Below are 25,711 nucleotides of genomic sequence, written 5' to 3' on the forward strand. Positions count from 1 at the left end.
CTGTCGTTTTTCTTCAGTTAAGTTCAGTAGCAAATAAGCTGGGCATGCAGCATGAGGTTGTTCGTGACTTGCCCTATTCTTCCGGTAGCTAGCTTAGTGCGCCGTCTTGACTGCGTCGTGGGATGGCACGAGCAAAGCGTCAAAGGCGGCATGATCTGGGCACGAGCGACGCCGTGGGATGGCGCGGCTGTAGGACTCGTTCTGCCCTGATTTTTCTCCTTTCAGTTAGATCGTACAGCTCGTTTTGAGAGTTGGTATAAGAAGCAATAAAAGTCGGATCAGAAAAGCGGCAACCGTTACGCAACACCAAACCTGTGTTTGTCTCTTGTTGATTCTACTCTCGCGCGTGTGTGTTCTGCAGCTCCGGCAACGTCACTTTTTTTTATGACGCTAAAGGGCAACTCCCACGATCGAGCACGAGGAAGAAGCAGCGGCGCCGAAAGTAGAGGCGATGGAGATCGAGGAGGCAGCAGCGGCGCCGCACCCCCTGGATCTCTTGTTCTTCGCGCGCAAGGCCTCCGAGGAGCACAACGCCAAGGACAAAGCTCGCCGGAAGGCATTGGATGACGAGGAGCTCACGCGGGGGTTCGTGACGGAACGGAAGTTCGAGATGAAGAGACGGGAGTGGCTATGGGAGGTTCGGCTGGCATCGTTCCTCCGGTACTCCCTCGTCGAGCCGCCGGAGGTCCTTCCCTGCATCCACAAGGACAATCAGTAGCAAAAACTGATCGAAATCTTCTTTCCACGAACACCATCATGTCTATCAATGAAATGTTGCAAGTTTCAATCATTTTGTGTTCAAAGTTATATCTAATTCATCATGTTTATCACCAATTTGTGTCGTCCTGTCGGACGCACTATCCAACCAAACGGTGTTTTCTGTTCGGCCCGCGACCCAAACGGACTGAGACGGACGCAAAATGCGTCCGTATTGGATCGTGTGGCTGAAGTTGCCCTCATGGACTGAACCCCCTCTGGAGGGTGGGGCGGGGAATTTTTTTTTTCTGAGAGGAAGTTGGAGCCCACGCTCGCTGCATTTCCCTCCTGGGCTCAACAGAGATGGCTCCACATATTCGCTACGACCTGGTGGGCTGCACATTCGTGGGCCTAGTTTCGGTGGCCGTGGCCGTGGCCGTAGCTGAACAGTGCGCGTGAAGTGAACTGGTTGGTTGCGTGGACCGATCCATATTAACGCGTGGACCGAATTTGAGATGGGCCTAGCCGCTCCGGCCGCCCCAAAATCACCCGAGCCGCTCCGCCTGGCGAAGAGCTGGCCGAGACGAGACGTCTCTCGCCGGTCCGGTCCACTAGTACATAAATCCCCGTCACCGGCGGGCGAGGGGCGACGCGGTCGACGAGGAAGAAAACCCAACGGAGTTCCCACCCACCCTCCACAAACCCTAGTCGCTGCCTTCCCCCCAGCAACCGCAGACGACCCGCCGGAGTTTCCCCTGGTAATTCTCCGCCCCCTACCAACCATCCCTGCATCCCCTGCGCGTCGTGGCGTTTTTTTCTGATTTTTTTGTGGGTGTAGTTGGAGCTCGGGCTCGGATCGAGGCGGGGGACCGCCGAAATGTTGAAATCGGGCCTGGATTTACCGGGTTTCGAAGGATTTCTGGGCGGAGGATGGGGTTTTGAGTAGGAATTTTGGGGATTTTGGTTGCCCGGCCGCCCGTATGGCTAGGGGCTCTGGGGCAGTTGGGGAAAGCGGCGGAAAGGTTCCATTGTTTGGTCGTCTTTTCGTTGGAAGCGGTGCCCGGCGCTTTAGGGGAGGTTGATTGGGCTTAAAAGACGCCTTTTGGCAAGGTTTGATCGAGTTCTTAGGGTTTGCTTGTTGGTTGGAGTCGATTCGATGGGAGGGAGAGGATGAACATATTAGATTCCAGAGGTTCTGCATCTCCATGTGCTGTATTTTGTTCAATTGTATCTGTCGTGTATATTTGTGCCATTTCTGATGAAAAGGGTGTTGGGGGGATGGTGCTGGGGTGGGAAAGTTTGCCCCTTTTGGTCGTCTACAATCTAATCTTTTTGCTGCTTTGAACTGCGTTACATCATGGTAGATTGGTCGAGCTGTGGCTTCTCAAGAATAATATTGCATTTGCTTACCTATTCGTTCAAAACAGTTGGAGTTGCGGCTGTATTTGATGCCAGAGTTTGTAATTCTGCTTGCAGGGGGTTCTATTGACTTTGCTCAAGCCTGCAACTTTCATTGAAGCAGCATGAGCTCCCTTGGATTTGCAAGGATTATTCCCAAGAGGCGGCGGACTAAACAGGTTCCGTCCGAGCTTGTGAACCGCCAGCTTCTGGACCTGAACTTGCTTCCAGCTGCTGAAGGAACTGGTAATGGGAGTTCACCTTCCACCAATGAGCATGTCTCACACAGCCGGGCCTCTGGTACGGTAGTCGCTGGGACTTCACAGCTCTTGGTGCCACCTGGTGCTGCAGAGTCAAACATTCGCATGAATAGTTTTCCCATCGACGTAGAAGTGATCGATGATGATGTTGTGATTTATGCTTCAAGAAGCTCGCTCCCTCGAGTATGTTCCATATGCTTGGTTCTAATATGTGTTTGTATTGTTGCTGATTTCAGTCACCTTACGGTTGTTTGACAAGAAGGGACACTCAGTTGCTAATGATATCATTGTTCACTTTATGTCTCAGGCAAGGCAACAGTCGACCAGGGCGGTACCTGTCACTGTGATAATAGATGATGATTCAGAAACTACTGCGGGACCAGCAGGTACCCCCCAATTTTTTGACCCAATCTGGTACAGTTGGGTGTACATTTATTTTTTTATATGAAATGGATTCATAACTTTGTTTCAATTTTTAATACTGAACACTTTGTCGTAAGTAGACAATATCACCATGTAGCTTTCGTTTATCTCCGATTAGATTAGTATGATAGATTTGCAAGGCACCAGCAGTTGTCCACCTTCTCTAGTAGGAATATAAAGGAACTCCTGTTCTTTCTACAATGTGTCTGTTAATGGCTATTTTGAATATCAGATAACACAGAGATATTGGGGATGCAGGATGCTGCAGTATGCCTAGTGTAGTTTTACACTCGTTTCCATGAATTTTACCTATAAATTCAAATTCATCTAAAATGTAGAGTACTTGGCAGATCCAAACACTTTGTTGGTATATGGAGATTTTTCTGGATTTGATTTCCCTGATTGACATGCTGTGCACGCTGGTTGGTGTCTGTCAGATCATACATGGTGTTCATTAGAATTCAGTGGTTGGTGCATACAAGGTGTACTTAAAAACATACCTTTATTATCTAGTCTACCCAATGCTAAAAGCCAGACAGTTGATGAACTGGGTGTGCTCATGTTCAGTGCCCGAGCATTCTTACTTGTTGACTGGGCGACAGTTCAAACTTGCCTCATTGAGGTGATTGTATCTCTGTACAAAAACGCAAAATGGTGACCAAGTGATTTTCCTAACCAAGCAAGCGGCAACTTTACCAGTTAGCGGTGTTCGGCCCTGTTGCTTAATCAAGGTTTCAAACAAGCTTAAGTTTAATCCTTATTCAGCTTGTAATTGAACTTTCCGTATGTCCGTTGCCTTAAGCCCTTTTCACATCAACATTGGGTTGAGATCAATGTGAGAAGAGCATGACAGAAAATTCTTCTATTTTTACGTGGCCTGCACTGCCTTAAATTGACATAGCAAATAGGAATGATGCATTTAATACATTCCATTTACACTTTTCCTGGTTTAGATATATCCTCGTAATTTTGGGTACAACCTGGTGCTGGTGGTAGCAACTCAACTGCTAATCTTCATCATGGGCGACTGTGCTCTAGAATCATCTGAATGGAATACCATAAAAGAGCTCTGTGTAGTATGTTGCCTGAAATTCTATTATCAATTTATCATAGATTATCCTTAAGTATCTTCCTTCAGGTTGACTTAATTTTCTGTTTGTTTGGCATGGTTTATCAATTAGAGATTGGATTTGATGATGCTCTCTCACAGTATTTGCTAATAGTACATTTTGTAAGTTATGATAGATACTATCCTGTCTCAGAACTTTATGCTGTAGACAAAGTATCTTTTCTTTCTTTTTCCTAGTTTGCCTTCTTGACTGCTTTTAACATTGTCTGTGCTGCTTTTGTTCCAGGGGAAGCTCTTGATGAGCATGTGAACACACTACTTTCTCTCGGGACGAACCCAAGGCACCATCACTCGGGAGCATCCGTTGACAACCTTGTAATAAACATAGCGGACACACCAGAAACCAACCGTGTCTTGGTAAGACCCATAACGTATTTGTGTATTTCACAGATACCATTGTATTAACGATCATGTCAGCTCTCTAAGGCTTTGCTTTCCGCAGCCCAAGGTGATGCAAGCTGTCCCTGAACCTGTGAAGGAGGTTCCAAAGGAACCAAAGTTCAGCTGCCCTGTCTGCATGAACGAGCTGGTCGACCCGTCATCGACCATCTGTGGCCACATCTTCTGCCAGAAGTGCATCAAGCTCTCCATCCAGACTCAGAAGAAGTGCCCCACCTGCCGGAAGAAGCTGACTGTCAACAACTATCACCGTGTCTACCTCCCAACGACAGATCATTAAACAGACCCAGCTATTCTGGGAGTGCACTAGAGCCGCAGCACCTGACCCTTTTGGCACTGGCATTGTGGTGATTGTATCTGAACCATCATTCGTCACCGGGTCATCATTAGCATTCAGTTTTTCCCAACAATTTAACAAGTGATACTGCTTTTGGCGCTCGACTAGACGTGGTTACCAGTAGTGGTAAAGGATACCGTAGTCTTTTGAAGTCGAAACCTGTGCTTATATTGTGAGCTCTGGCTGTGAAGAAATATCTGATGTTATCTGTCTGGTAGGGTATATGATGTTGTTTGTACCATGTCTAATGCGGCTTTGTGCTTTGTGCATTTCACCACCCTTCGATGATCTGGGCTTTGCGTATTCATTTAATTCAAGGCCAATTCGTTTGACCTAGATCCTGTCGGGCTTTGGTCATTCATCAGAGGAAGCTAAGCGTATCCTAATGACCGATCAAAATGGGATTTTGAGGCAATAGGAACCTGGTCCTGCACAAACGGAAGGTCAGAAAGGGAGGTTTGCCTCGAGCCCTTGAGATGTTGTGCGCCCGTCCTTGTCCTCTTCACCCCCCAACCCCCATCGTCTGCGGCGCGCAACAGCAAGCGGGCACCCCCCACGCCCTTACCCTCCCATGGAGCGGCGGCTCGCCGATGGAGAACAACTCCGGGCCGCCCGTCCCGTTGTCGACGCCCACATCGCGCCTCTCCTCGGCGCCGTCCTCCCGCCTCCCCTCGGGGTCCCCCTTCGCCGGCAGGGACGACGAGGACCTTCTATTCCCCGGCGTGTTCAAGGCGAAGGGCACTGGCCCTAGGAAGATTCCTAGGTTAGCCTTCGGATTTGATGGTTTCTTGATTTTTCCTCCCTGGCGAATTCCTCTGTTTCTTCATTCTTGATCGGCAATCTTTTGCTTCTCTGGATGCGAAAAGATTTTTAGATAAAAAGTAGAATTATTCCCAGGCGCAAAATCTCTTTCAAAAAATTCTCAGGACTCAGGCACAAAAGGTCAGATTTTGAAGTCTCTGTACTGAACATACTCCATCTTTCGGGAAATTTCCTGCTGTTGCTTTCTAGGTGCTGGATGCGCGGGCATTGCAAGACGATTTCTACCTGAACCTCGTGGATTGGTCTTTGCATAATGCCCTCACCGTTGGATTAGGGAACTGCATGTACTTGTGGAATGAATGCAGCAGCAAGGTGAGCGACCAATTTTACTGTTTTTGTGTAGGTAAGAAGTGGAAAAGTATGATAGGGACTGATGGCTTGTGTTTATATTTGGACCTGATGCGAGATCCTTGTTTGTTATCATGCTCCTCATGATTGCTCCAGCATCAATCTTCTGTGTGTTCGTTGCAAGAGAATTGATGAATAACTCTCCTACGGTCTGGGGTTACTTACTTGTGATGGTTGCAGCGGTTGTATTCACAGCATACGTGAGTGCCATTCCTACCCCTTCCAAATGACCTCTTCGTTTGAGTATTATATTTGTGTTGCACTCATTACATTCTATTTTTTGGGACAGTAGGTGAAAGTGGAACCTTAATTAGCTGCAGCCTGCAATTTTTTTCAACTTCAAATTATATACATCATGTGAATCTATGCTACCCTTCTATTTTTGTGATTATATTTCCATTCAATCGAATGTTAGAAACATAAAATCGAAACCAGAAGGAAAAAAGAAAAACTCTTGAGGTTACGCTCCGCACGCATATACAAATCTGTTGCCGCTTCATATTTTTTTAATGGGTGAAATGAGATAGTGGAGAGAACTAAAAAGAGTCAAGCCATTCAGTCCCAATATTTTTTTGACTGGGTGATGCTATAAAATTTTCAGAAGAAAATGTATCGTTGTCTTCTGAGAGAGTAGAGTATAGAGACAAAATATTGGGAAGAAACATTTTTTAAAGGAACGTTTGGTGGTCGTCAAAGAAGACCAAAGAGAGAAAGTTTTGATGCATGTCTTCCAAGTGCATCATTTTATTTTGTTGTTCCGTTGCAACACAAGGGCACTTCGGCTAGTTATCTCTAAAAATCATAAAATTTTGAGGGCAAGCTCAAATCTTTATGGGAAAAGGTTTTTCGCTTTAAGATTCGGAGACCTGGACAGGAGCAGATGAGCTTGGCTGGATTCTTTTTATCTTCTATTTTCATATCTATTGGTAAATGTCATATCTGCTTGGCTGGAAAGCGTTGTAGAGCACCACCCCCTCCCCCACCCACAATCGCCGTGCTACTACAATATCCAGCTTGGGAAGATGCCATGGCATACCGCCACCGCCCCGCTGCTGCTATCATTGGGTTCCCCGGCCGCCACATTCCACTCGTCAGAGCCGTCACTCTTTCGTAGATAATAATTTTGCAACATTATTTTTATATTTCTGCACTGATCTCTATGACACGATTGCGCTATGATACTTACAAGGAACTACATCTAGCTTTTGTCCTTTTCTCATTAGTTCAGCAGGCTATCAAACTTCTATATAGTGTCACACCCCTGGCCCATGCGACCGCGGGGGTCCGTTACAAGGGAAAAGTCTCCTTTACTCCCCTCCCCTCCCCTCCCTTCCTTCATTCAGTCCACATTCTTTCTTTCCTTGCAGGGCCTTCCTCGTTTCCGGCCGCCGTCCACTCACCGCAGTACGTCTTACGCATCCGCTTCGAGAGTCCCAGGTAGGCCCTCCTCCCCTCCTACAACAGCACTAGCCCCCACGGGTAGGGATGGCAGTGGGGTTTTTCCTCTATTAGGGCTGTTTGGTTGCGTTGTTCCCTGCGGGGATTTGGGGGATCGGAGGGGATTTGAATTAAGATCCCAGGATTCCCTGCCGATCCCCACCAGTAATGGTGGAACTGAACTAGGCCTTAGGGGCTGGTTGTGATACATAATTAACCCCCATGGGGAACGATGTGCTCCCCGTTGGGTAGAGCGGGGGGTGCCGGGGGGGAGGGTTGGCTCATGTAATCCCTAGATCCGAACCCCACGGATCCACAAATTGTGTAAACCCTGCGTCAAATCCTGGTAATTTTTACTTCTTTTTGTTGCTTTCCTTGATTGCTGGTCTTGGTGTTACTTTTCTATAGAGCCTTCATATGCAATCCATGTAATTTTTACTTCCTTTTGTTGTTTTGCTCTTCAATGTACTTGCTTTGGCAAGATGTAGTGCCCATCGCACATCGGCCAAGGTTGGCCGATTAAAAGGTAGCCGCCGATTCTTGGCGTGTCTATCTTTCTACCCCGTAACTTTCTCGTTTTGAGTAATATTATTCAGGTGGGGAGACTCTCCCCCCCCCCGCGTTGATTCCTCAAAAAAAAATCCTGGTAAAAATAAGACGGCAATCCAGTTTTCCTTCTATAAATGCTAACTCGGTCAAATCTGCGTTCTTACGCATGATGCCATTTATTTTGTAATATGTTTTCCATAGCCTCCACCGACCGGCAGACCCCCATCTCGTATTCTTTTCTCGTTTACTGGCAGGAGCACCTCACCCGCCACTACAATCTACTCAATGTAGCATCAATCTACCACGTAGTACTATACTGCCTCTGTTCCGAAATGTAAGTCGTAGCTTTGTCCTAAGTCAAACTTCTTCATGTTTGACCAAGATTATAATTTTTTTACCAGCATATACAATTCTAAATTAGTTTTATTAAATCCATCATGATATATAATTTCATGGTATACTTATTTGATATTGTAGATGTTAGAAGATTTTTTTTTATAAACTTGGTCAAACTTGAAGAAGTTTGACTTAAGACAAAGCTAGGACTTTTTATATTCAGGAACGGAGGGAGTAGTTTCCAGCCGCTTCTACTGAAATCTGCTAGGTGCTATAGCTATTCGCATGCTGCATGCATGTGACCATGTCTGCAGTGATTTTCTTCCTGGCATGTATCATTCATGGAATAGGGAACCCATGAGACTGCTGTACCCGGTGGGTAACGGGGACAGAAAAAATCAGTTCCCATGTCGGGGGTTGGGGACGGGGAGATTTTGGTTGCACAGGGACGGAGCAGGAAAGGTATTACCCTAGCAGGGTAGACCCGTTGACATCCCTACCCACGGGCCACGGGTTCTGATCGCTCGTGCGCTTGCCGCCTAACACGCTTCGCTTCTTGCCATGAAAGGTCCCCACCACGTGCGCTTGCTTGCGTCTGCAACGTTCAGTTTGCACAGGGGTTGATAGGGGAAGGCGTGAGAGGCTCGGCTGACAGCGAACATGGACATGAGGCAGACTGTGCAGGCGAACCAGGTCGGTGGCAGTGGCGTTGGCAGCGCCGCCAATGAGCCGCTGCAGGATCAACAGATGCTCGATGTGACGGACCTCGATGCGGAAGAACCCCAGCTTGAGACGTTGCGCGACAATACCCGGCAGAAGATGTAAGAGCCTATCACTTTTATTTACTCTAATAGAAATTTACTACTAGTAGTGTACTTTATTCACTATGTAAGTCGTGTTTTGACTATACAGTAACCAATCCAATAACATGTAGATTATGTTACAGAAAAATTGACACCGTTAGATTCATCTTCAGACACACTTTCTTATGAATGCTGTTTTGTAGCCATGCATTAACAAATCATTGTGCATGAAATTCATGGTTAAGTTCATATTTTGAGAGTAAAAAATACGCCCTGCATTTGGAGATGGAGAGAGTCGAATCAACTTTTATGACTACATTGTTTCACTGCAAAATTACAAAGGTGGTCAATGGTACATTGTCAAAGTGACCCGCACCTTCAAGTTTACAAGAGATTGTGCATTAAACTTTGGAACCTTGGGGGTGCAGTCAATCCCCTTCTCATGTAATAAAATTTATATAGTTCTTCCGTGATTTTTGATGGTCTGAATCTGATAGCTAGTGAGGGAATACTTGTTGTTATTTGATATTTGTTCTGGAATTGGCAGACTCAAGCATGTAGAAGAGATGCAACGTTTGGCTACCCAAACAAGGTGTGCTGTAGCTTTGGTTTTCAGGCAATGCAATCCGATTAGTCCATCTCAGAGCAGAAGTAGATCATTCATTTTCTGGTTGTTTTGGGCAGATGGACTACTACAATTCAGCCACATGTGCAGTCTGCTATGATTGAGCTGAACCGAATGTGGGCATTTTCCACTATCAATGGGACGACGGTTCCGACACTTGGCATCACAAGAGGTCCTTTGTCATCTGCTGCCATGGATCCACTGAACGCCTACATGGGTACCTCCCTGCCAGGTGTGCAGATAGTTTTAGAATGAAAAAAAGAACACCTTACGGCTGCAAATATCCTTAAGGCCGTGTGCCTTAACTTTACCTTTTTTTGTTTCCTGTAGCCATGCTAGGGCATTTATTATTGAAATCCAAGAGCAGTATATTTGGAGGGGGAAAAATCAACTTATATATGTGCTAGAAACAAACGCCACCTTTTTTGTAGTCTAGCTTGTATGTTTGAAAAAAGGCCTTCCGCTAAACTACTGGGGTAAAAGAGCTCTAAATAAAATGCTATAACCTGAAAGGTCCATTATCAGAAATTAGCATTCAGTATCTTCCTTCAGACTCTTACTTTCCTTTTTGTTTGGAATTAGCTTTTCTTCAGAGACTTGTTAAATAGAAATGGGATATGACACTGTTCAGTTTCACAGTGTTTGCCATAATAGTACTCCTATTCAATCTCCAAGCCATATTGCTCTAGGCACAGGTGTATGTAGACGACCATGTTTCACAATGTTCAGTTTCTTCTGTTTTTCCTAGTGTGCCTTGCATATAGACCATGTTTCCCATTTATTAACTTTGTTTGTGGTACTTTCTTTCCAGAGGAAGCTCCTGGTGAGCATGTGAACACAGAGCTATCTCTGGGTCTCAATTGTAAGCGGCAGCGCTCGGCAGCTTCAAACAACAACAACCTTGTGGCAAATATGGTGAACACACCTGGAACCAACAGCATCATGGTAAGAACTCTACACTACGCGTTCTCAATACCATGGCATAGTAGTTACCATATCCCCCTCAAAGGTTCGCTTATACGGACACTGCAGCCCAAGCCAAACGTTGGCACCCCTTGCGCCTGTGGATGAAGCAAAGTTCAGCTGCCCAATCTGCCATGGCGAGCTGGTTATCGCGTCATCCACCCTCTGCGGCCACATCTTCTGCCTGGAGTGCGTCAAGACTGCCGTGAAGCTTCAGAGGAAGTGCCCTACCTGCCGGACTAGTCTGCCCATGGACGGTTACCACCGGATCTACCTCCCGGACTAGAACTAGTCTAGCCTTTCTGGGCGCCGTGGAGCCGTGACCACATTGGCACTTATGGTGGTTCCATCTGAATTACTCCAGACAGGGTTTGTCATTACCATCAGTTTCCTCCTGACAATTTAGCATGCGATGCTGCGATTGCCAATCGAGACGTTGTTGCCATTCAGTTGTAGACAGTGTTTTCGCTGTGGAAGCTTGTGCTCTGCTATTGCGGGATTCATGTGCGAAGAAATATCCAGTGTTTTCATGTTGTAAGAGTCTCTGTGGGATTCGTGTGTGAATAAATATCCAACAATTTCATGGTGATAGAGTTTCTATATCATGTTTGAGCCATCCGGCCAGTTTCTTTTTTTTTTCTTGTTCTTTGTTTTTAAGGAAAAGTTTGAGCCAAGCGGTAAAGACCCCCTTGGTAACTTTGTGCTTACGAATACAGGACCAGTTAATAGAGCCTAGATACCCCTTGGGCCGGAAAAACAGTCGTGACTTCAGGGAAGGCCCAGTAGGTCGATACCATAGCTGCTTAGGGTCTCCTCTCCAGTTCGGCCCATGATCAGCCAAGTCTGCACGCTTGGCCCAATCAGAAAGAGTGTGTAATTGTGTATGCAAGTAAATACGTATGTCGTTCTGTGAAATGCAAACGTCCAAAAACAAAATACTCCGTATAACTTTCAGCATTCAAAATATGTTGTTATGTCTTTCCACTCGAAGTTTTTTTCAAAAGAAAGTCGCTTGTGATTACAAATTCAAGGCGACGCAACACAAATCTGGAGGTCTGATCGATACACTGGAAGTCTGTCGCTTGACATGCCGCTACGGCGCTACTAACTGTAATTGCATGACACCAGTGTTTCTCTCTGCCGTCTGCCCTGGTAGGCTAGCCAGCACGCAGCAGCATCATAGATAGCCCAAAACCCCAAAACCGATTGCTATCAGAAACGTCGAACGGATTGCTAAAGACAATCTTTGACATCCCTCTGCCTCAGGGCAGATCCAACAACCATATATACTCCTACCAGCTCAAATGATGATTTAGCCTAGGCTGCTTACGCACCTGAACTCAAGAAACACAAGGTTGACTAGGACCTGAAGAGGTCGTGGTCAGAGTGTCAGACAAGTGCTTGTCAGTTGGTCCAAAGCAAGGGGCACCATGGATGATGGACCCGGCCGTTGACGTCGACGCATGGGGATAGAAGCGAAGAGAAGAGAAGAGGTCGGCGTGCGTATTGGTTATGGATGGATGGACGTTGACACGACCACATTATTATCCTCGGTCGATCGCCGCCTCCTCCTCTCGTGTCAACATCCCCCCTGTGGGCTGTGGGCTGTGGGTGCCTCTGCAACCAGGTAACACCTCCCCTGCCTCGTATTATATGGCTAAAGCTGTAAAGCAACTAGGAATCGATCGAGTTGCAGGACTTTTCATGGGGCTGAGATTCTCTGGAAAGTATGCCTACAGAAAGGAAATGGGGGAAATGGGCCAGAGAGCTGTGACATATACTCGCTGCGTCATCCGGCCTGATGGGTTTGGCTCGTAGGACTTGGGGCGGCGACACGGCACGGCGGACCTTTTGGTTTCCGGCTGTGGTGCAGAATGCAGGTACTAAAAAAATACGTATAAGCCGGATTTTTTTTTAAGGAAACACCGTCAGTATTACTGAAAGCACAACGCCGGTCTGAAGTAAATCCAAAAAACACGATCACAATGTCACCTAGATGGGCTGTTTCCGAAAAAAAAAACCACCTGAGCGCATATACACCAGATTTGATTGGGATTCTGGGAAGGGATTAGTCATTGAAGAGTTTGTTAAGAGACACGAGCGCCGATAACAAATGAATTTCATTTTTATCAATCTTTACTGTACATGCCGATTGGTGGTCTGGACTTTGGAGTTTGGACTGTAGGTCTGTCAAGTGTCAACGTGTGCGGGTTCTGTCAAAGCAAGTATACTTGAACTTTTTGTTGTCAAAAAAGTTGGGGTGATTTACCTTGGTAGTATCGTGTTATGTCTGCAGATTTGAATCCGTCGGTCAAAAGTGTTTCTTTTGTCGATGACCAAAAAAAGCCTCCTTGGTCTATCTGCAGGAATCTCTTGGTACGTTTTTCGTGATACGCAACATCACTCCCGTGGAAATTAGCAAACAATTGTAGGCTGTTTTCAGGTAGTATACTGCTATCGATGACGACGTGAATACAGCTTTGTTGGCGGATGCAATGGCACGTACGTTTCTTTGGTACTCCACTGGTATTTTCTTTCTCCACGTATTCGGATCCCCTAGTTATATACTTATATTATTATTCTCTTTCTCTCCACTGTCGACAGGCATATCCTTATTTTCTGGCAACGTCTTCCCAGTGGTGAAGAGAGCTTTCAGCTGGTCCACTATGATGTGCATAATATCCTTTTGCGCATTTGTATATAGAGTTCTAATTTGTTTTTGGGAATTCTCCTAACTGAAAAGATCACAAACTTTGTGAGTGCTCCCTTCAGTTTCCTAAAGCACAAAGTTTTTGGATATAGACAAAGTCAGCTAAACCTTGGCGCGTACCAATATCTTCAAAAGAGTAAATGGCACAATACCACCGCATTGTGGCAATCTTCGTAATAAGCTACCACTTTTGATTATTATTATTTTGCAAAAAAAAATCAGGTAATAATTCACACAGAGCACAATGGCCAGTTCAATGTGGTTAATCACATGGTGGCCCACCCATCCGAACACAACGCCATTTTTTTAACATATAAGGTGAAAATTTCTATTTGGTGAAAATTTGAAAACTTTTAACCATTAGATCCTAAATAAATGGGTAAGATGAAAAGTAGAACATCTACTCACTTAAGCACATTTTATGAAAAACCACCTAGAGCTCTAATCACGTGGGGTGGTTTTTATATAACGTGTTTAAGTGATCAGAGGTTCCACCTAATCCATCCATTTGAGATCTAATGGTTAGAATTGAAGTTTTTAAGTTTTCACTGAACGAAGATTTTCACCTGATATGATGCGTCTCCAGAATTTTTTTACGGTTACAACAGGATTTAAAAGGCAATTTATTGCTTAGCTGGCAAGTGGAAGCTGAAAAGGAGAGCCTCCAATTCGGATCGTAGACTCGATCATCTCTCTTGACCTGATCAACAAATACACACGCCTCCTTCGTATATAGTATGGCTAAGCAGCTAGCCCGGAATCGAAGGAGTGGAGAGGAGCTATAGCCTATAGCAACGAGTTTGTTTTCTGTTGCAGGACTTAATTCCACGGGACACTACAAATTAAGTATGGCTATAGCTAGATAGGCAGATGCTATAAAAGAATTGGGCGGCCGAAATGCCTTTGCTTGCTTTAAGAGCATCGTTGCAGCCAGGTTAGCTGCTAGCTTAATTAGGCAGCCCGATCAAACTTGGGGTGCGGCTGATCCTGGGTGGACGTTCCTCAACGTTTCGAGTTAGGTGCGACGTCGTTGGCGCACGCACACGTCTCGGTGCCGGGCGATCAAGGGAAAACGCCAAAGCAAAAAGAGGAAAAGAAAAACGGTCACGAACTGTGTCCTGCCATATCGAGCTCGTCAACGGCCTCCGTTTGGCTGACGTCGATCGGATTAGCTAGACAGAGCCAAGGCTATGGAGTTAGTCCCCAAATTTTCCTTTTCTCCGGACGATCATTGAACCATCTTAGCCTTTTCATTTTGTGCCCATCAAATTGGTGGACCGATGCGCTACTACCTTACCTAGTGTTACTTCATCCGTCTCATATTAAGTGATTTTTTCTCAAATATGAATGTATCTGTGACAAAAATATATCTAGATACATGTAATAAAAAATCATTTAATATAGTATATGTCTGTCACCGGCCACCAGGGGACGTACGGGTACTCCTGAATTAACTCTGAACTGATGATGCCTTTGGAAGGAAGACAGTTTCAGCTTAAGGTAACGTACGTACGAGGGTACGTGCAACATGACATGACATGCATGAGCGGAGATGCTAGCTTCAAAGTTTGCATCGATATCGATATCATGACCTGCCTTGCCACCTAACCAACTCTTTGTCTCCTGACCTGACCCAGCTCGATCAGACCCTGATTAATTAGGCAGGGTTGCCACTGGGATTTTTTTTCTTTTGATGGAGACAGGGCTTAAATTTCTTCGAAATGACCAAGACGTGTCCTGGTTTTAGTTTTATGAAGGAGAAGAAAATTAGACGAAGAAGAAGATAAATCGGTCACGCGGAGCCTTGCATGCGGCTGTTTTCTGGTCCTCGATGACGACGTGGATACGGCTTTGGTTGGCGGATGCAACGGCACGATTCTTTGGCACGATTTTCCCCACACACTAATAATCCCCGTGCCTGTATATATATTTTCTTTGTTTTTATTGTCCGGAGGCATCTAAATCCTTGTTTTTCTAGTGGCGTCTGGTCTCGGTGGTGGACGGAGCTTTCAGCTATAGCTGGTCCAGTATGCATGATATCAGTTCGAATATCATATATATGCATCGCTTTTTTCTCGTTTCTAGCTTATACTCATTCTAGGCTCAACTGGAACAGATCACAAACTTTAAGAATGATGGACGGATTATGTTTCTAATACTCCCCTTAGTTAAAAATACTCCCCTTAGTTTCCTGAAACGAGCTCCTCGTTCTGAATATAGGCAAACCCAACCTTAGTAATTTTGGCTACCAATATTTTTATAAATATGCGCAGATTAGATATTTAAATCACATGTTTAAGCTTATCTACATAAAAAAAATCATCATATATAATTTTGTTGGTTTTATTAACTACACTGTGTGATTTTATTATAGAAATCAGCGGCCCCGGTTACGTTTTGGAGACTACTAGCGTATCGTTCTCTAAAAACAACTTTTCAAGCGCTGCTTTTTTTCTAGCGTTCAGTCTATATTGCAATGATTAAAGCACTACTGTTTGCAATAAGAATTCTGAAGTTATTTCACTTGACGCCACACATGTTATTTTTTTCATTTTATGTCTATAACCCCAGGCCGCATGCAGAAGATAATGGCAAGATACAATTAGCACTTCCTGCATTGCGTGCGGATTAGAGAGGATGGCCCGTGGGCCATGGGCCCCACTCTTTGGAAAGCCTCTTTGTGGGGCTCGGCTGCCTCAGAAAATCTTTTCCAACCGTCATGCAGTGGGCCCCACAGACTATTGACTAGTGGCAGTTTATGTGCATGCCCCTCTTAGCAGGTCATCTCGTAAAGCTTTCTCATGCTAAATCATTCAAATCAAGTTTTCCATTTAGTTAATGGGACGCCTAGTTAACGAGTACTCCCTCCGTTCCATAATTCTTGTCTCAAATTAGTCCAAATATGAATGTATCTGTTTAAAAAAACGTCTAGATACATGTAATATTTCGACAAGAATTGTGAAACGGAGGGAATAAGATACTTGGGTCTTTTATAGTCATTAAAAACCATGAGAAATAGATATGGACGGATAATATGTGATTTTTGGTGGAGGGGAAGAATGAAAAGGTCGAATCCTCAATGTGGAACGTTAGTCATCTCACCTGATCTCTCTCTTGACTTCCACGAATGTAATCTGGCATCTTCCATCACAGACTATACGTTTTCATTGATTTATATTGACGCCATCTTGTACTTACCCAATCGTATTCTTTATCACGTTTTTAGTCAACTTCTAAGAAAATGAGCAAGTCCTTATTAATTACTCTCCAAACTATAAATCATGATAAAGCTTAAACCCCATCAGCACCATATCTTGTAAATCAATGAATCCTAGTGGGTATACGCGTAAAACGGCAACACTCCACTACCGTCCAGAAACGGAAGCAAACGCTATGATTCATGAGGGGCGCAAGCATTAAAATACGTCCCTCCATTCAACCATTACTCCTCCCTCGCCTTCCCAACTCCTCCTGTTCATCTTCGTCTCCAGCACCGAGTTCGGTTCTTTTTCTTCTTCGGAGGTCGGAGCCGCCAATTAATTCCGATCACTCGTTTAAAGGCTAGTTCCCGATTAATGGTCTCCGGCGCGCGGTTGCCGTAAAGGACTCTCGTGAGTCGTGAGAACATCGCCTCAGCCGGCCTCGCCATGGTATGCTGTTAAATTTTTCTCTCTTGATGATCCCCTCTGTTTTCCTTTTCTCGGCGGCCGTAATTAAAAATTCGAGCTCGTATGGATAGAGTTTCGTTTTAATACGTAGCGTTTCCTCCCCCTGAATTCACGTCACGCCTAGCTGCTCTGCTCTCCTGATTTCGTCACGAGTTCGTTCAGTTTCTGAATTGTTTGTTGTATGGCGGCGAACAAGACAGTAGCAGTTCAGAGACTGACAGCTTTCCAAGCTCTATGTAATTCGCGTTTGCGAGAATCCGCGTGTCGAATTGGTTCGGTTTTTTCGCGACGAGAAGGTTTGCAGAACTGTTCTGTTCGTCTTGCTGAATTGCCTCCAAAGATTGGATTTTTTTTATAAAAAAATTGCAATTCTCTGAAGAGACTTTTCCTTAATAACCTTTCTCGTGAGTAAACAAATTTCTCCGTTGCTGTAGCTACGGCAGGTGTTCTGCTTGCCAGACTCGAGTGAATCAGAATTTACTGACATCTGCTGTTATTCTACAATAAAAGGTTCCATTTGATTAACTAAATACGTAGACGTTAACGGAGGCAAATACGTGGGTTCAAACCATTTCTCCACCTACGGATCACAAGTCTGCGCACGGGACGTTTCCTTTCCACGGTGGCATATTCCCATTGGTCCTACGTATGACGACTCCTCTTCCTCTCCTCCACTGCCGCCCCTTTCCGTTCTTTCTTCCATTCGAGGCGGCGCAAGACAATTGAGCTCCGCCGCGTCGCTTACTTCCTCACCAGCGAACGCCTGCTCCTGCAAGCTAGAGCTGATAAGGCCACCGTTCCGTCCTCTCGGTATCTCTGTTGGAGAAGGTTGGACTTGGATGGAAAGAAACGGGGGAGAATTGGAGTTCGTGCTTTGAATGATTCTAATTTCGGGGGCCGCCTCTTGATGACTGGGTTATTACCGTTGTTGATTTCGTATTGCTCTGTTTGGGCGCCTCCCTCTTCGTCTCCGACTCTTCCGATTCCGGCTGGCTTCGGGTTGCCAATTCCATCCTGTCGATGATCACCGGCGGTTGCTGTGTTTCCCGACGAATCTCCATGGTGAGCCGCTCTTCTATTGATCTCCTCTGTTTTTGTTTTTATTTTCTGTCATAATTCTGCGCTCGATTTCTCCTCTGTTTTTGTTTTTCGCGCATAATTTTCCGCCGGATTGCTCCGGAGTTCGAGCTTATCCTTTTGAACTTTTCCCCCCCTTGAATTCGCACTGCTCACTCACTGACTGCCGTTCCTCGTTGCGGTTTTCTTTACGGGTTATTCGTCCCCTTCGGTTGATGCGGCGCACAAAGTAGAATAGTTCAGAAATCGAATATCCCCAACCTTGATAATGCCTATGGTGCTAATATTCCTCCGGTTTTATAGCCATGACAGATTGAAAGGTGCTGATGCGCTCTGCTTCAGATACTCGAGCAAATAAAAAAAATTACCATCCATCCCGCTTTAATTCTAGTACAACCGAAGGTTCCATTTGGTTAACCCCGATACATGTGCTTAGTATTAGCCTGATAGAGCTTGAGCTGCAGGTTTGGGTTTGCTGTTGCCACCGAAGCGAAAGGTTTCTTTGCTTCGGGGTAACACTTGCAGACATAGATGGAGTAAATTTCAGAGCCGAGCCTTAGCATAGCTTAACCTTGCTCCCTTGGGTTTCCCCTCTCCGCGCGCCAAAGCCAACACCCCTCTTTGCTTCCAATCCAGACAAATCAAGGGTTGGATTAATTTACTTTCAGATTGCTGCGGTTTGTTAGTTTCTGACTCTCTGTACGTGTCCGGCCTCTGTGGGGCGTACAGCAAAATGCATGTGGTGTTCAGGTGCTCTGTTGTACCAACCTCCTCTTCTGTAGGGCTGAGGACCTATTCTTTAGCACCACTAGTAGTACTGAGCAATGGAACGCGATTTGGTCTGTGGCAAATCAGATTATTCTGACATTCCACACTCTCTCTGAAATCTCGATCGACAATACATGTAATGTATGATCTCGCCGTTGGTTCTTCTGACGGCTCGTCGTCGTCGTCGTGGCAGGGTCCCGCGCCCGGCGATCCGTCGACGCAGAAGCGGTTCTCGTCCGGCGTGGTGCCGCCGGCTGCGCTCATCTTCCTCGTGCTGGTCTTCGTCGCCGGCGCCATCGTCACGCTCGATCACAAGGAGGTCCGTGCTCTACTCTGTACCTTTACTGAACTGTACTGTAGATAACAGAGCATATGTGTCAGTTGATGATAATCACAGATCAGTAGATCACACATGCTCCAATTTATCGTTTCTGCAGAACCTGTCGATATTGCAGCTCCAGCAAAGAGAAGCTCCTGTGGCCGCCGCCGAGGAGGAGCCCCAGCCCCGGCCCGCCGTGCGCGTCGTCGAGGCGTCGCCCACGGAAGAGCCCGCCGACATCTGCGAGGTCAGTCAGTTAGCCTGAAATTTCTCCCATTCACTCCATTGAGCAGAACACTGACTGAAGAACAAACTGTGTTGTAGAACCAATGCAGGCCATGGGGCAGCGATGCGCTGCCTCGGGGCATCGTGCAGGGCAAGTCCAACTTCGAGATGGAGTCCCTGGGCGGCAACCCGGAAGAACAGCAGCGGCGTAGGAACGCGAAGCGCTCGCCAGCCAAGAGCCTCCTGGCGATCCCCGTGGGGATCAAGCAGAAGACCGTGGTCGACAGGCTCGTCTCCAAGTTCGCCCGTTCCGGATTATTCACGGTGATGCTGTTCCACTACGACGGGTCCTTGGACGCGTGGCGGGACCTGGCGTGGTCGGCGCGCGCCGTGCACGTGGCGGCTGAGGGCCAGACCAAGTGGTGGTTCGCCAAGCGGTTCCTGCACCCGGACCTTGTGGCCGAGTATGAATATGTGTTCCTCTGGGACGAGGACATCGAGGTTGGTGGGTTTGATTCTGTGAGGTATCTCGACATTGTCAGGAAGGAAGGGCTCGAGATCTCGCAGCCGGCGCTCGATCACCGGTCGCACATCCACCACCGGCTCACCGCCCGTGCCCGCGGCAGGGCTGCGGTGCACCGGAGGTTCTATAAGACCACCGGCAAGGGGTCCCGCTGCTACGGCAACAGCACCGGCCCTCCTTGCACAGGGTAAGTATATATGCAATGACTGATCATTGATCACTGATCCGTTACGAACTTGATTGGCAATTTGATGGGGGGACATGCTGGATGCAGGTGGGTGGAGATGATGGTGCCGGTGTTCTCGAGAGCGGCGTGGAGGTGCGCGTGGCACATGATCCAGAACGACCTCATCTATGCTTGGGGGCTGGACTTCAAGCTCGGGTACTGCGCGCAGGGGGACCGGAGGATGAACGTCGGGATCGTCGACAGCGAGTACGTGCTCCACAGAGGGATCCCCACGCTCGGCGATGATGGCGGCGGAAAGAAGGCGACGAAGCGATCTTCTTCGTTGTCATCGTCGACGGACCGGTACGCGGTGCGGCAGCGGTCGTACACGGAGCTCCAGATATTCAACAGGAGGTGGAAGGAGGCGGTGGCCGGGGACCAGTGCTGGACTGATCCTTACCCGCAGCCCGCGCCGACCAAGGAATGACAATGACCATGGCCGGCCGGCGATCGATGGCGTCGGCATGCACAAACAGTGGGGTATGTGTAGTCAGTTACCTGCAGCTAGCTGCGGCACAGGCCTTGGCTTAGATGATACAGACAGATAACACAGCAAAACTTACAGGTCTAGCCTAGAGAGTTTCAGATTAAAAATCAGATATAATGTACAGATCTCTCTCCCTACCTTCCTCTCCGGGGAATAAGCAGAGCTACTTTCAAAGATGATGTAAGTATTACAATTTTAAAGTCGATCAATGAAGTTTTGGCATATCAGTTTAGACAAGGATTTGGCTGCAGGCAGCAGTTATTATCCTAGAAAGAGCGACGAGGTCATCAGATCGATCGTGAGAGGAAAGACTGAAGAAAAAACAGTTCGGCTTATTCATGGCTACCTGAAATTTTCAAAAAAATCAGACAGTTGCTATTGCATATTTCTGATGACCCTAATTGGTAGTTCTAATAATGTAAGTATCACAGTTCACAGAACAACTGGTACATTGGGAATTTGGGACATGGAGTACTCCCTCCGTTCCATAATTCTTGTCTCAAATTTATCCAAAAATGGATGTATCTATTTCTAAAAAGCGTCTAGATACATGTAAAATTTCGACAAGAATTATGGAAATGGCTGGATGTCTATGGTTTTTTTGGGCACTTGCAGTAACTCATCTTTTGATGTCAATTCCTTCTGCATGTATGTGGTGATTTTTGTACTTTGTCAAAATTTCAAAAGATGATGTGTCTAACTTTATCCTGAGTCAAACTTTTAAAAGTATACTACGATATCAAATACATCTATTATGAAAACATACAGGTGAATTTAGAGAAACTAATTTAGTGTCGGTTAGTAGATTTTTTATAAACTTGGTCAAAGATTTTTGTATATACGATATGAATGTTTTTTAATGGAGAAAAGGTAGATTTAAATAGTTATGGAAGTAGTTTTGAACCACCACTTACCCTTTGTCACCGCCTAAGGCCTTGTTTGTTCAATCCCATCCCTGTCTTTGATCCAAGGGTAATTAAAAGGAATTAATGGAAGAGATTGTAGTTTATCCGCCCCCCCTCCTCTAGTCACTGTCAATACCTGCAAATCTCCCTGGATTTGCCTGCTCCCAAACGAGACCTATGGGTGTTTAAAATGGTTTGAACTGAAACCATCTCTTTTTTTCCTAGTACTCCCTCCATTTGCCAAATCTGGATGATTTATATTTAAAAAACGTCTAGAGTCTAAATACATGTAATATTTCGACAAACAATATGGGTCCCTCCATTTGCCAAATCTGGATGATCTATGTTTAAAAAACGTCTAGAATCTAAATACATGTAATATTTCGACAAATAATATGGATCAGAAGGAGTAGTACAAATTTTGCCAGGAGCCAGCGATTGGAGCTTATACTACGAAGGAAAATGAAGTGAGCAAGCCAGCAGCCCCGAACGGCTTCAACTGAAAGTCTGAAAACCGAATTTGAACACCTCGCCCCCAATATCTGACCCCCTTCAATTGCATTAATCACATACATACACATCCCTGCTGTATACCAGGCTAAAGACTTTCCAAAACAATTGCTGATTACCCGCAAATTATGCACTGCCGTTCTTTCTCATTTCCTCCCTGCTGGACCTGGTCACCTGGACAGCTAAGTCCGCGAGAGTTCTCTTCTCTGTGCTGTACCCGTATCTACCTACCGCTGTACAAACTTTCTTTAACTAGCCACACTCCATTGGCCCCGTTTATGTTCTGGCTGCTGCTGTACTCGTTGTCTCGTAGTGTCGATTCGGGGAAGCAATCCATGACGTTCTCGCTCTCGCTGTTGGTCCCGCCGACGGCTCGCCGCCGTCGCCCTGCAGGCCGCAGAATCGGCGGCGGCGGCGGTTCTCCCACGTGGCACTGCCGCCCCATCGCCGTCCTCCTCGTGCTGCTCTTCTTCGTCGCCGCAGCCGCCACCATCGTCACGACGCTCGATCGCAATGAGGACGAGGTGCGATCCCCTGTTCAGCTGTTCTGCACTCAATCGTAGACGGATAACAGAGTATATCTGTATGTGTATCAATATTGTTTCTGCAGAATCTGTACTCGTCGATGCTGATGCTGCTGCTGCTCCGCCGCCCGAGATCACAAGCCGTGCTACCGTCAGCCGCCAACGAGACGGCGCCGCCGGCCGGGGAACGCCGCGGCAGCAGCTGCGAGGTCAGTCTAGCTCTGCCGGCTCCTGCTTCTGCAATTCTGCAATGCAAATAACTAATTCGAACACTGAATTTGCTGCGAATGCACTGCAGAATAACCGCCAGCAGAGCAGCAGGCCTCCGGGGAGCGAAATGCTGCCAAGGGGCATCGTGCGGGACAAGTCCAGCTTCGAGATGAAGCCGCTGCTGGGCGGCAACGCCACTGAACAAGAACAACGGCCGGCCAAGAGCCTCCTGGCGATCCCCGTTGGGGTCAAGCAGAAGGCGACCGTCCACAAGCTCGTCTCCAAGGTACGTGCCATTCATGACCGATCATCCCATCTCCATTTCGAGAGTTTGCTTACTTTCGTAAAAAAGATGAACCCGGCCTGTTCTTTGGATAAAATTGATTTTTAGATGAAAATTGGATACGATTAATGAGCTCTTTTAAGACAATTTATTTAGAAGAAAAAAGCTCGTTTAAAATGATGAGTGCTCATATATACCTCCTGCGGGTAATTCATGAGTAGTATTTAATCCTGGCCGCGCAATAATTGCTCAACGGCATTTTAGGACAATTTCACTTATGGTAGGTTATCGGCTTGTTAAAAGTTGAAGGTTTTGTTTTTTAAAAACGTAGAAGGTTTTAATTGTATAATTAATAATTTCTAATATTCAACATATGCTTTGTAGAGTTTGACCAAGCTTATGGGAAAAAAAAATCAACATATATAGTGTCAAATCAAAATATTATGAAAATATATTTCAGATGTGTATAAGATTGGTCAAACTTTAGAAAGTTTGATAGTCAACAAAATTATGCGTCATGTATTTTGGAATGGAGTATATATGTAGTAGTACTATCTTTGTTCCTAAGTATCAAATGTTCTAACTTTGTTCTGAGTCAAACTTCCTACTCTTTCAGTTTCTAAAGATAAGGTGTATTTTGTTAACTTTGACAGAGTCTTTGACCAACAATTCTCTTCTTTCATGCCACGCGTGAGTTGTATGTGGATTAAATCATGCATATTACTAGACTATACATGTTCTGATATACGGAGTAGCTTCCAAATTGATTTTTTTTCTTTCAAACTATTGTGGTAAAGTGAATAATTTAGTATCGATTTTGCTATAAACTAAGTCTGAGATTAGTGTAATTGTAAAAGAGACTAGAAATTTTTGGTAACTGTAGATAGCAAGCGCTCTATCCCCGAGGTGGGGACGGGATGATTTCTACTATATGTGGATGGAGATGAAATAGCAATACTCGAGTGGGTGCAGATCCGATCCGTTGCCACCCCTATCCGTACTCAGGATTGCAAACCTATGTTTCTTTTAACTGACTAAATGTTTCTAGAAGTGTTACCGATGACACAATATATATAAGAAACAAATTACACGTATTAATCAACATGTTACTAATGACATGCAAATCTGTTTTACGAAGGCTACATACCGCACGGAGGATTATCTACAATATAATCTTTGGAAGGGAACAAATACCATTAATTAATTAGCATAATAATCATATTGTTTTGTTTCCTTATGTGTCACCATGCTTTAATGATCTATTATATCTTTCCTTAATTATCTGTAAGATGCAAAGACCATATTAACCTCATGCAGCCATTTACAATGCCATGAGGTAATGGTAGATTTTAGCCATTGAATAACATAGAATAAATTGTCCATAAAATTTCTAAATCTGTTTACATATATGCCATGCAAATCTGTTTTAGGAGTACCTTAAATTTCAATAAAAGTAGCCTATTTCTAAATCAACTTCTCATCCGGCCACGCGCCCACGCCTCTTGATTCAGGCACCGAATGAGTAATCCTGTTGTGATGATGACATTACACTTACTATTTCACCTCTGTCATCCAATCCTCATGGTGTGTGTCTATGACAGTTCCCGGCGGCCAACTTCACAGTGATGTTGTTCCACTACGATGGCATGGTGGAAGCGTGGGGTGACCTGCCGTGGTCGGCGCGAGCGGTGCACGTCGCGGCGGCGAACCAGACCAAGTGGTGGTTCGCGAAGCGGTTCCTGCACCCGGACCTGACAACAGAGTATAACTACATCTTCCTCTGGGACGAGGACATCGAGGTGGACAACTTCGACCCTATGAGGTATCTCGACATTGTCAGGATTGAAGGTCTCGAGATCTCGCAGCCGGCGCTCGACAACCGGTCAAATATCCACCACCGCCTCACCGCTCGCGTGCCGGAAGGAGGAACGGTCCACCGACGCTTGACAGGGAAGGGGAGGTGCAGCTACGGCAACATCACGGGCCCTCCCTGCGCAGGGTGGGTGGAGATGATGGTGCCGGTGTTCTCGCGCACGGCATGGCGGTGCGTGTGGTACATGATCCAGAATGACCTCATCTACGGGTGGGGGCTCGACTTCAAGCTCGGATACTGCACGAAGGGAGACCGGAGGGTGAACGTCGGGGTAGTCGATAGCGAGTATGTCCTCCACCGAGGCATCCCCGCGCTCGGCGCTGGTGACGGTGACATGACTACAACTACAACTTCTTCGCCGGTAGAGGGATCACCGTCGACGACTGGGAGGCAAGCGGTGATGGAGCAGTCGTACGCAGAGATGAGGATTTTCAGCATGAGGTGGAAGGAGGCGGTGGCGGAGGACGAGTGTTGGACCAATCCTTACCACTAGTTCTTGGCGACCGAGGGCTGATCGACGGTGACCGGCAGGATTGTCACAGGCGATGGTGGCATGACAGAGGAAGCACAACACTGGACAGTTAGCTAATTCTGCATTGACGTTCAGCCTTCTCTAGATCGTGCTACGTGGAGAGTAGAGGACCATATATGTCATCAACGTACCATGGAATGGATAAGCGCACATTTTTGGTTCTGTCAATTAATAAAATAGCGAGCATGTAATTTGTAGTGATACTAATTCTGGTGACAAAGCTCTCCATCCAAGCGCACATTTTTTTTTGGAGAAGTCTTACATAGGTTCTGTTTGAAGAACAAATCAACAAACATTTGATTCAGATTGGGTTTTTGAATTTTTGAATCAAATTTCTTCGATGTTA

General features: G+C 46.0%; 4 protein-coding genes and 1 long non-coding RNA gene across 9 annotated transcripts; all 5 read left to right on the forward strand.

Moving 5' to 3' along the window:
• Positions 1–1,269: 1,269 nt before the first annotated feature.
• LOC100845167 (E3 ubiquitin-protein ligase complex slx8-rfp subunit slx8) lies at positions 1,270–4,911 on the forward strand. Its single transcript, XM_003564888.4, has 5 exons — positions 1,270–1,454; positions 2,173–2,537; positions 2,662–2,740; positions 4,133–4,263; positions 4,349–4,911. The coding sequence occupies exons 2-5, from the start codon at positions 2,220–2,222 to the stop codon at positions 4,583–4,585; spliced, it is 765 nt and encodes a 254-aa protein (XP_003564936.1). The 5' UTR covers positions 1,270–1,454; positions 2,173–2,219; the 3' UTR covers positions 4,586–4,911.
• A 215-nt stretch (positions 4,912–5,126) lies between these two features.
• On the forward strand, positions 5,127–11,141 carry LOC100846198. 3 transcript variants are annotated; one of them, XM_010234442.3, is made up of 9 exons: positions 5,127–5,405; positions 5,654–5,776; positions 5,909–6,012; positions 7,180–7,249; positions 8,703–8,955; positions 9,485–9,529; positions 9,622–9,794; positions 10,374–10,507; positions 10,595–11,141. In XM_010234442.3, the coding sequence occupies exons 5-9, from the start codon at positions 8,795–8,797 to the stop codon at positions 10,631–10,633; spliced, it is 552 nt and encodes a 183-aa protein (XP_010232744.1). In that variant the 5' UTR covers positions 5,127–5,405; positions 5,654–5,776; positions 5,909–6,012; positions 7,180–7,249; positions 8,703–8,794; the 3' UTR covers positions 10,634–11,141. The 3 variants fall into 3 exon arrangements, with proteins under 3 accessions (XP_010232744.1, XP_024314751.1, XP_010232746.1); XM_024458983.1 differs by having other exon boundaries at positions 7,180–8,955; XM_010234444.3 differs by lacking the exon at positions 7,180–7,249.
• A 719-nt stretch (positions 11,142–11,860) lies between these two features.
• LOC112271057 lies at positions 11,861–13,468 on the forward strand. Of its 2 annotated transcripts, XR_002963845.1 has the most exons (4): positions 11,861–12,152; positions 12,265–12,405; positions 12,892–13,027; positions 13,130–13,468. It is a non-coding gene; the product is annotated as an uncharacterized LOC112271057 (long non-coding RNA). The 2 variants fall into 2 exon arrangements; XR_002963844.1 differs by having other exon boundaries at positions 11,861–12,405.
• Positions 13,469–16,620: 3,152 nt separating this feature from the next.
• LOC100845471 lies at positions 16,621–20,765 on the forward strand. Of its 2 annotated transcripts, XM_024459188.1 has the most exons (6): positions 16,621–16,885; positions 17,414–17,965; positions 18,942–19,067; positions 19,186–19,314; positions 19,392–20,002; positions 20,090–20,765. In XM_024459188.1, exons 2-6 carry the CDS (start codon positions 17,924–17,926, stop codon positions 20,466–20,468), a joined length of 1,287 nt encoding a protein of 428 aa, XP_024314956.1. In that variant the 5' UTR covers positions 16,621–16,885; positions 17,414–17,923; the 3' UTR covers positions 20,469–20,765. The 2 variants fall into 2 exon arrangements, with proteins under 2 accessions (XP_024314956.1, XP_003564937.1); XM_003564889.4 differs by lacking the exon at positions 17,414–17,965 and having other exon boundaries at positions 16,622–16,885.
• Positions 20,766–21,753: 988 nt separating this feature from the next.
• Positions 21,754–25,711, forward strand: LOC100846500. Its single transcript, XM_003567358.4, has 4 exons — positions 21,754–22,467; positions 22,554–22,676; positions 22,766–22,963; positions 24,562–25,711. Exons 1-4 carry the CDS (start codon positions 22,072–22,074, stop codon positions 25,324–25,326), a joined length of 1,482 nt encoding a protein of 493 aa, XP_003567406.2. The 5' UTR covers positions 21,754–22,071; the 3' UTR covers positions 25,327–25,711.

The sequence above is a fragment of the Brachypodium distachyon genome, chromosome 2, assembly GCF_000005505.3.
Source record: "Brachypodium distachyon strain Bd21 chromosome 2, Brachypodium_distachyon_v3.0, whole genome shotgun sequence".
In the NCBI taxonomy this organism is placed as follows: domain Eukaryota; kingdom Viridiplantae; phylum Streptophyta; class Magnoliopsida; order Poales; family Poaceae; genus Brachypodium; species Brachypodium distachyon.